Here is an 8,996-nt window from a genome sequence, read left to right as displayed (position 1 = left end):
TTGAGAGAAGCTCCTCCATATAATATATCTCCTTCCTTTTACAACTATAACTCATACACAAATATAGCATATAAGTGGTGTTCGAGCTAATGGTTCAAGTCCCATCAGTGATACAAGAGCTCATAATTTCGGAGACCTAGTGATGATCAAAGAAGAGTAGAAAGATAAAGCCGAAGAAACCAAGCTTCAAAAGAAGAAGCAAAGCCAAATGCCTATGGATGTTCAGTCATGGAGGAGTTACTTCTGCACCTTTGAATATGAAGCGATGCCTGTCTCAATAACTGCCCTTTCCCAATTCTTCCCATCAGCATGCCTGATTTCAACGTGAGTCAACGTTCCAGGGTCAACACACTTAAATGTAACAGCAATCCCATCTGGGTTTGAGCGTGGATGATAGAATGAGGTTATGCCACAGATTTTACAGAATGTGTGCTTTGCAGTGTGAGTGCCAAAAGTGTAAGTTGTAAGAAACTTCCCAGAATCTCCCAAAAGCTCAAAATTGACAGCAGGTACAACGAAGTGAGTATTGGCTCTCATGTAGCAGTTTGAGCAGTTGCAATCCCATGCAATAACACTGGAAGAAGCAACCACTTTCCACCTTACACTCTTACAATGGCAGCCTCCAGTATGCACCACTTTCTCGGCATCCATTTCAGGCATCTAAATAACCAATAATCACAAGCAAAATCTTGGCTTCTGTAGTCACAAGTAACAAAGGTTATATAAAGTGAGTCATAGGCATAAATATATACTAGAAAATCCTTTTGATACAACTTCAGTAACAAATGGATTCTGCTCAAACATAATTTTTTATAGACACTGAACCTCAGGAAAGGGGTGACCATGAGTTCATGACAAATACTCATGTTGCTAACAAATTATAGACTTTGTTCACTAAGAAAGAGAGGAAAAAAAGAGAGGAGAAAGTGAGGACTCAAAGATAAAAGGATTTTGCATTTTGCAAATCAAAGTGATGAATTGAGTGAGGCTCAGTGGCTCACATAAATTATACATGGATTTTTATTATTGAGACAAATAAATCTCCAATTTAACAGAATGGGAAGGAATAAGGTTTTGGAGTATATACTTGTAAACCTTAATCAGGTTTCAAGATCAGGACCTAATGAACGTACAAAGTATGCACATAAAAATTCAACTTATGATCAGTAATCATCCTTATATGACTGAACAGCTTGGACTATGCACAACAATATCACATGCATTCCCTGCTTCATAAGTATCCTACTCAGAAAGCTTCAAGGCACAATTAAAATGCATAATCATGGGTGCAAACATGCACTGTGAGTGTGTTTCCACCTAGACAACTAATATTGCACTGAGGCAGCAAATAATTTTAACTCAAACTACAATAACTCAGCATTCTCCCCGTTTGCTCTTCTCCCTCCTATAATTTACATACAGATAAACAATTTTGGAACCACATTTTTCTTTTAACAGGTTGGCACCATATATTGATATTACTTTAAAAGAACTTTCCATAAACGTGAGTGGCATCATGAAATTGTTTAAGCCATAATCACCCGGCTCTCCCCTCATATCATCTCTTCACCTCTATCAATTTTACAAGAACCTTATCAAATTGTCAACACTAGCCACTAACACTAGGAAATAAATAACCATAGAAAAAGTATTGCTGGTTTTAAACTTCAAGCAAAGAAGAAAACATTGATAGCAGTGCAAGAGAATAACAAAGAAGCCAAGTTTGTAAAGTTATTGCTAAACAAATGGGAGAACTATTTACTAGTATAGCACAAGTGCACAAACCTATGCAAGAAAAAGATCAAATATTCTTAACAACTTCTCACCTAATGGAATCAGATGGGCACCCAGATATGCTTACCTTACTTGTAGGGTGGCTGGCATGCAGTCAACTTTGGCAGCTTTAGATTAGATGAGGACAACTTTGCATTTTCGTCTATGTATAACTGAGATATTTTATCTAAAGTCAGTGTAGCGACCTAACCAAAACATAACATTTAGGTATTTTTTTAAAACAATTTATGTGTTTTTTTTCCTCATAAGTTGTTTATGATTATTTACTAAAAACTATACGGGCTTTAGTAAGGAAGGAATTTGAAATTGTGAAATAAAACATTTATATAAAAAAAAACTCATAATTCATTCAAAAACTAAAAATAATGTATATGAGGAGAAATGAAATTACTCCTAGAGTAACTTTTGGTATATTTATTCTCTTTAATAACTATTTTTACATATTAAATAAAAATTAAATTAAAAGTAGAGGTATGTAAAAAAAACTGAACCGAAAACTATAAAAAAAACCAAACCAAATAAAAAAAAAAACATTTCTGTAAAACAAGTTGCTTTTGTAATTGAACTGAACTATATGAATGGAAAAATTTTAGTACTCTCAAAATTCTTAAAAAAAATAATTTGGTAGCAATGTGATGAAGATTATTGCTCACTTATCTGAGGGAGCGTACGTAGTACTAGTTACTGATTCCCATTGAATTTGAGTTGATTTTTTATTTATTTGCAACTGTAACTCACTTTGGTTTTATGCAGAAAAATACAGGTCTCAGGTATTGCGTTGCTGGGGAACAAATACAAGAGAGGTATCTTGTGTGGCTAGAACTTAGATACAAACACACATGAAGCAGCAGAGTTCATTATGCAGCTTTCCAAGAAGAAAACAGTAGAGTAACAAATTCCCTCCATGGTTCCATGTATCTAACACCCCTGATAGCATATGCCAAAGCAAAGGACTCAAGTTCTGCCATTTCTTATGATTTTAGTTTGTCATACAAAGCTCAATTGTTTTGAATTTAATTTGGTGGTTGGACACACCTTTTCCCGGGTGAAGAACCTAGGCCAATGCAAGCTTCTTATATTGAGGAACTATATTATCATGTAAATTGAGGAATACAGTTCTATAATTCTTTTGTTTATGAATCCATTTGCATTTGTATAACTCAAACATCAATTTCAGAAGTTGTCTCTTTTTAGTTTTTAAGTTTCATGATTATCAAAAGACCATACGTGTGACATACGTACAAGTTGAAACCTTAGAACTAGAAGCATAAACATTCCACAAGAGTTCATCAATCAAGTAAACACTTTGGCTGTGAACATTTTTTCTCATTGTATTATGTCAAATTTATCAGTTTTCAGAGCATTTGCAGTAGCAACACCAAATGTATCTAGAGAATGAAAACCTCATGAAGAACTACTCGTGATCACTATTTTTTGCCCCTTAATGTTACAAGAGTTACTTCTGCACCTTTGAAAATGAAGAGATGCCTGTCTGATTATATGCGCTGTCCCAATTCTTCCCGTCAAAATGCCTGATTTCAACGTGTGTCAAGGTTCCCGGGTCAACACACCTAAATGTAACTGCAACCCCATCTGGGTTTGAGCGTGGGTGATAGAATGAGGTTATGCCACAGATTTTACAGAATGTGTGTTTTGCAGTGTGAGTGGCAAAGGTGTAAGTTGTAAGAAACTTCTCAGAATCTCCCAGAAGCTCAAAATTGTCAGCAGGTACAATGAAGTGAGTATTGGCTCTCATGTAGCAGGTTGAGCAGTTGCAGTCCCATGCCACAACACTTGAAGGAGCAACCACTTTCCACCTTACACTCTTACAATGACAACCTCCGGTATGCACCACTTTTTCAGCATCCATTTCAGGGTTGTAAACAACCAATGGTCATAAATGAAATGTTGGCTTCTAGAATCACAGGCTGCTGTCAACTAAGTTTGAAATGCACAGACTCAGTCAAAAAGACTGAAATTGGTGTCATAAATTAAAATGGGAAAAATGTGTTTTTAGTCCCTATATTTTCTACCAAATGTAGTCAAGGTCCTTGGACTTTCATATGATGAATTTGATCTCAAACTTTAAAACATGTAGATTAAGTCCTTTCTAACTTCAAAAAACATGATGAATTCTTAGAGAGGAGGGACTAAATCCACATTTTTTTAAAGTTTGAGAACCAAACCATCCATATGAAAGTATAGGGACCTTGACCATGTTTGACCAAAAACATAGGGACTAAAAACAACTTATTCCCAGTTAAAATGAAGTAGGGAACAATTTGGAATCATCCATAAAGCATGCATAAACATATACCAAGAAAGCCTTTAGATGCAAATTCATTACCAATTGCATTCTGCTCAAACATAATTTTTTGTAGATGTTGAACCTCAGGAAAGGGGTGTATATGTTCAGGACAAATACTCATGTTGCTAACAAACTATAGATTTTGTTCCCCAAGAAAGAGAAAAAAGAAGGGAGGGTGAGGGATCAAATCAAAGATAAAAGGATTTGCATTTTATAAATCAAAGTGAGGAATTCAGTGAGGCTAACATAAACCAAACAAGGATTTTTATTTTTTGAGATGAACAAATCTCCAATTTAACAGAATGGAAAGGAATACGATTTTGGAGTATACTTGTGTGACTTAATCAGGTTTCAAGATTAGGACCTAATGGTACGGAGTATGCACAGAAAAGTTCAACTTACAATCAGATAAATGTTCAACTTATAATCAGTAAGTAATCATCCTTATAATGACCGAACAGCTTGGATTATACAGATCACATGCATTCCCTGGCTCCATAACTATCCAAAGCTGAAAGCTTCAATACACAAATAAAGCACTTAATCATCCCTGCACTGAGTCATGGAGCCTGCCAAATGGCCACATGCTGTGAGTGTGGCAACTATGTTGCACTGAGGCAGCAACAATTTTCCCTCATAAACTACAATGGCTCAGCATTCTCCCCCTTTGCTCTTCTCTTCTCCCTTCCGAATTTTACAAGCACATAAACATCAATGCCATCTATCTATTTGTGAGCAAAACATATGATCACAAATTAATCACAATGGTGACACCATATATTCAAAACCACACTTTAAAGGAAGAACTTTGCATAAACATCTTGAATTTGTTTAAGCCACAGCCAGCCATCTCTCAACCTCTATCAAATTTACAAGAATCTTATCAAGTTTTCAACTATCACTAAAGCTAGGAAATAAGTAACCATAGAGAATTCAATTGATAGAAGTGCAAGAGGATAAGAAAGCAGCTAAATTTGCAAAGTTGTTGCTCAACAAAAGGGAAAATCATTAACAATTACAGCAGAAACACATGCAAGAAACAGAACTAAATAAAAGACTCTTAACAATTTTTCACGATGAGATGGGCAGCTAGATATGCTCACCTTATTTGCAGGGTGGCCGGCTTGCACTTACCTTTGGCAACTTAAGCTTTAGATTAGATGAAGATAACAAAGCATTTTTATTTTTATACCCAAAAAATTGGCACACACTTATATACTATGTATAACTTCGAAATATTTTACCCATCTAATTTGCGAAGTTAATACAGCAACCTAGTTAAAACAAAACATCTACGCTAAATCTAACCCATCGGAGTAGTTTTTAATCATAAAATTTAATTTATCCTCAAAATATTTATTTTTTTTAAATAACTGATGAGTTTTTTTTTAGTTATTCTCAAAATAATCCTTATTTCATTATTTCCTTGAAATCTATTGAGGAACTCTTTTACAGTTAATCTTAAAGCAACTTCATCCCTCCTTATGTGTGACAGACTGAAAAATGAACTTATTGATTAATCTTATACATCTTTTCGAGATGATTTGCCGCACAAATAGATTTTGTTTCTGTATTGTGTAATCTAATTAATTGCAAAATTCTAATTATCATATGAGAACTTGAAGACTAATGTTACCTAATCTGCTCCTGGACCTTTATTTTAATTTATTTGTTTGCTAAAAACTTATTAGTGATACTAAAATAAACGAATAGAAATTAATGCTGGTCCATATGGGTCTAATTCTCTGTTAGCCCACGTTTGTAATTGGGCCTTGACTCCAGCTTTAGAATATTACTAAATACACCATCATCTTGCTAAGTTAATCTCCTTTCTTGTCATTCAATTTGTTATTATCAATTATACTATTTTAACCCTATTTCTATGCCCCCAACAGAAGCCCATTTATGGGGTTGCAAAGACGAAGAGCAAGAGAGGGAAGGAGAATGATCTAAGGTGAGGCATACCCGTTTGGCGACTTTGGTGGGTGCGAAGGATTGGTTTGTTGTGATCTGGCATTTGCCATTGGGAATGGATTTCACAGAGGCTTGCATTTGTCTTTTTTTATTTTTTATTTTTATGATTTGGACTTTTTCTAGAATCTGGTATCATGCATTTTTTTTGTTAGTTTTTGTATCAATTTTTTAGATCTGAAAATAAATTAATTATCTTCATAACTTTATATTTATTAAGTTTTTTGTTTTATGTTGTGTTCTCTATTGTTTGTTGTTTCTTGAAAGCCATTGATGACCATTGAAAAGCAATGGTTCTATCAGTGGCAAAGAGGCATTTGTAATGGAGAGAGCAAGAGGAGGGAGTACGGTTGAGAGGTTACTTTTCCCCGTGCTAGAATTCATCCAAGTGGTGAGGAGAAGTGACCTACGTGTAGAAACAGAAGGAGGGTTTAGGGAGAAGATGAGAATGAGGATTATGATGAGTGTGAGTGAAGTAGGGGTGTAGAAACAAGATTAAAAGAGTATATTTGGTAATAACAAATATAATGACAAGAGAAGAGCGGTTAACTTAGCATACATGTAGGTGTATTTAGCAAGAGCCTAGCTTTGATTCCTTTCTAATGGATAAGAGTTAAGAGAATTATAAAACACAAGTTGCAATCTAAACTTCGTTTTGGGGGGTGTTTTTACTTTTTCCTTCAGTTTTTAACAGTGAAAGGATTCTCAAAAGAATTTTACTACTTCTCTTTTGTGGTAGCCGGTAATTAGATTTCTATATTTTCATTCTTAGAAGAAGTCATGAAGGGGTAGAGAATAAATTGCGCCATTTCGTTTTTCTAGCTAGTCCAAGAACATCCATTGTAATCAGTAGGGGTGTGAGTAGACACACGCACAGAATGACCAAAATTAAATAAAATGATAAGTAATTTATGTTAAGAAAAATAATGAAGTAAAAAAGTTTAATTTTTTGGATTCAAATTTATTTTATAATTTTATAATTAATATAAAAATATTTTTTACATAATTTATTTGTTTATTCTACTCTCTTTTTCACTCATCTAAATAAGCTTAGATTTTTGTTTTACTTTTATCATCCAAATAACACATATTTTCTGTTATTTTTTTCTTTTATTTTTATTCCTCCTATTTCTTTCCTATCTACTTCACTTCTAGGAATCACTGGGATCAATCTAATAGTGGAGGATTTAATTTAATGATGTATGAAGACTTAGGTTCTATCTTCCTTATTGGTATTGTACACTAAAAAAATATATTCACTTCTAATTCAAAGAGAGCATAACTTTATATTTATAAAGGTACATAAAAATATTCTTAAAATAATTAATTTTATAATTCAAAAATGTTTTAATCAAAGTTCTATTTGAAATATCTTGATTATAATTATAAAAAAAGCAAATAAATTTGATAGGTATTGGTTAATTTAGTTAACTTTTTTAAATACATTCATTGTGAGAGATGTACCTACAAGATCACCTAAATTTACGTAAAAATTTGCCCAAGAAAGTAAAAATAAGTTAATTCAAACTTGTGCTAACTTATTAAACTAAAATTTCATAGTTTTTGTCTTATTGATCACCTGAAATTTAATCAACACGGCACGAGTAAGATAAGTTTTGACATGAAGCTTCATTTATAGTAATAACTAATACTCAATTGATTGACCACCGAATCCACATATATAGGATATCTAGCTCTCTCAAGCGTACCCGATAGGCTTCACATGTTCATGTCGTTCATGCAGGTGTCCATGCATTAAAAAATATAGATGGTCTAAAGTTATAAGATTTGTTGACCTCATACAATTAACCATGCAATTCCTCGCAACATGCTAGATTCTCAAAACCTGCCTTTGTTCCATTTCTTTGCCACGACAAGAGAAAAGTAAGTTTGATTCCATTGCTATGCATTATTGCTGCTTAATATGAAATTATTGCCCAACATCAATGCTAGCATTAAGATTATCTTTAAACCCTCAATGTTTCTGTCCATATTTTGGATGTTGTTTCTTTCTTTCTTTCTAACCCAAAAGAAATAAAACTATTCCCACGACACCATTGAAACCCTAATTGTAATGAAGTTATACATTATTTTTCTTTTCCCAATCTCTAGAAAAGAAAATTGTCAATGTTTTAAAAGAAAAAAGGACGACCCAATGGAAGGAGGGATAAGTTGGATGTCAAATAAAAACCTAAGTGATCTATTTTGACTAGTTGGCCTCTATAAGCTAAGTATGGAACAATAAGAAATAATAATATTATGTTAATACCAAATTGTTATTATTCTTTTTTGTTTTAAATATTGGAGCAGTGGAGAAAGAAACAAAGGTAGTTGAAATTTCCCTTAACTCAATTTTTTTACGTACTTCACTTAAAAATAATTGAAGAGATTTGAAGAGAAAAAAAAGAGAAAACTTTTTACATTTATAAAAATAAATTATTCTTAATTTAATAAATTTATTTTTTTATTCAAAATATATAATAGTAAGTTATTTCATTTTCTTCTTCCTTGTAAAATAAATAAAGTGTCTTTCTTCTTTCGCTTCTATATTAAAATTTGTCCTCTCTTTTCCTACTTCAAACTATACCATTAATTAGAACCTTTCTATTTCTATGCTCTTAATCCTATTTTAGCAGTGGAAGCCCATGAATTTAATATTTTTTACCCCTTGCAAAACTAATTATTTTATTTTACCTTCGGGATACATATTGTTTTGAATTTTATAAATATGAATGTTTAATTAATAATTAAATTAAATATTTAATAAAAATTGAATTAGTTTTTTTATAAAAAAACATAACTCTCTTCTTCGAGTATTTAATATAAGTACATATTCACAATTCAAACTCAAGATTTCTTATCGATTTAACTGGAACAACATTGTTCATGCATGTACTCAGTGTTTTGAATTAGTTTACTTTGC

At 32.7% G+C, this 8,996-nt stretch overlaps 2 protein-coding genes across 6 annotated transcripts; both read right to left on the bottom strand.

Moving 5' to 3' along the window:
- On the bottom strand, positions 1-5,335 carry LOC100777746 (centromere protein V). 3 transcript variants are annotated; one of them, XM_041012049.1, is made up of 3 exons: positions 5,206-5,334; positions 1,862-1,946; positions 1-696 (listed from the first exon to the last, which is right to left on the bottom strand). In XM_041012049.1, the coding sequence occupies exon 3, from the start codon at positions 658-660 to the stop codon at positions 238-240; it is 423 nt and encodes a 140-aa protein (XP_040867983.1). In that variant the 5' UTR covers positions 661-696; positions 1,862-1,946; positions 5,206-5,334; the 3' UTR covers positions 1-237. The 3 variants fall into 3 exon arrangements, with proteins under 3 accessions (XP_040867983.1, XP_040867984.1, XP_040867985.1); XM_041012050.1 differs by lacking the exon at positions 1,862-1,946 and having other exon boundaries at positions 5,206-5,335; XM_041012051.1 differs by lacking the exons at positions 1,862-1,946; positions 5,206-5,334 and adding an exon at positions 1,786-1,841.
- Positions 3,100-5,337, bottom strand: LOC100782041 (centromere protein V). Of its 3 annotated transcripts, none has more exons than XM_041012048.1 (3): positions 5,206-5,313; positions 4,505-4,786; positions 3,100-3,732 (listed from the first exon to the last, which is right to left on the bottom strand). In XM_041012048.1, the coding sequence occupies exon 3, from the start codon at positions 3,662-3,664 to the stop codon at positions 3,251-3,253; it is 414 nt and encodes a 137-aa protein (XP_040867982.1). In that variant the 5' UTR covers positions 3,665-3,732; positions 4,505-4,786; positions 5,206-5,313; the 3' UTR covers positions 3,100-3,250. The 3 variants fall into 3 exon arrangements, with proteins under 3 accessions (XP_040867982.1, XP_040867981.1, XP_040867980.1); XM_041012047.1 differs by having other exon boundaries at positions 4,505-4,827; positions 5,206-5,307; XM_041012046.1 differs by lacking the exon at positions 4,505-4,786 and having other exon boundaries at positions 5,206-5,337.
- Positions 5,338-8,996: the final 3,659 nt, after the last annotated feature.

This window comes from Glycine max, chromosome 18, assembly GCF_000004515.6.
Source record: "Glycine max cultivar Williams 82 chromosome 18, Glycine_max_v4.0, whole genome shotgun sequence".
NCBI classification, from domain to species: Eukaryota; Viridiplantae; Streptophyta; class Magnoliopsida; order Fabales; family Fabaceae; genus Glycine; species Glycine max.
The sequence above is the reverse complement of the archived record's forward strand: the minus strand, read 5'-3'. Positions and strand labels throughout refer to the sequence as shown.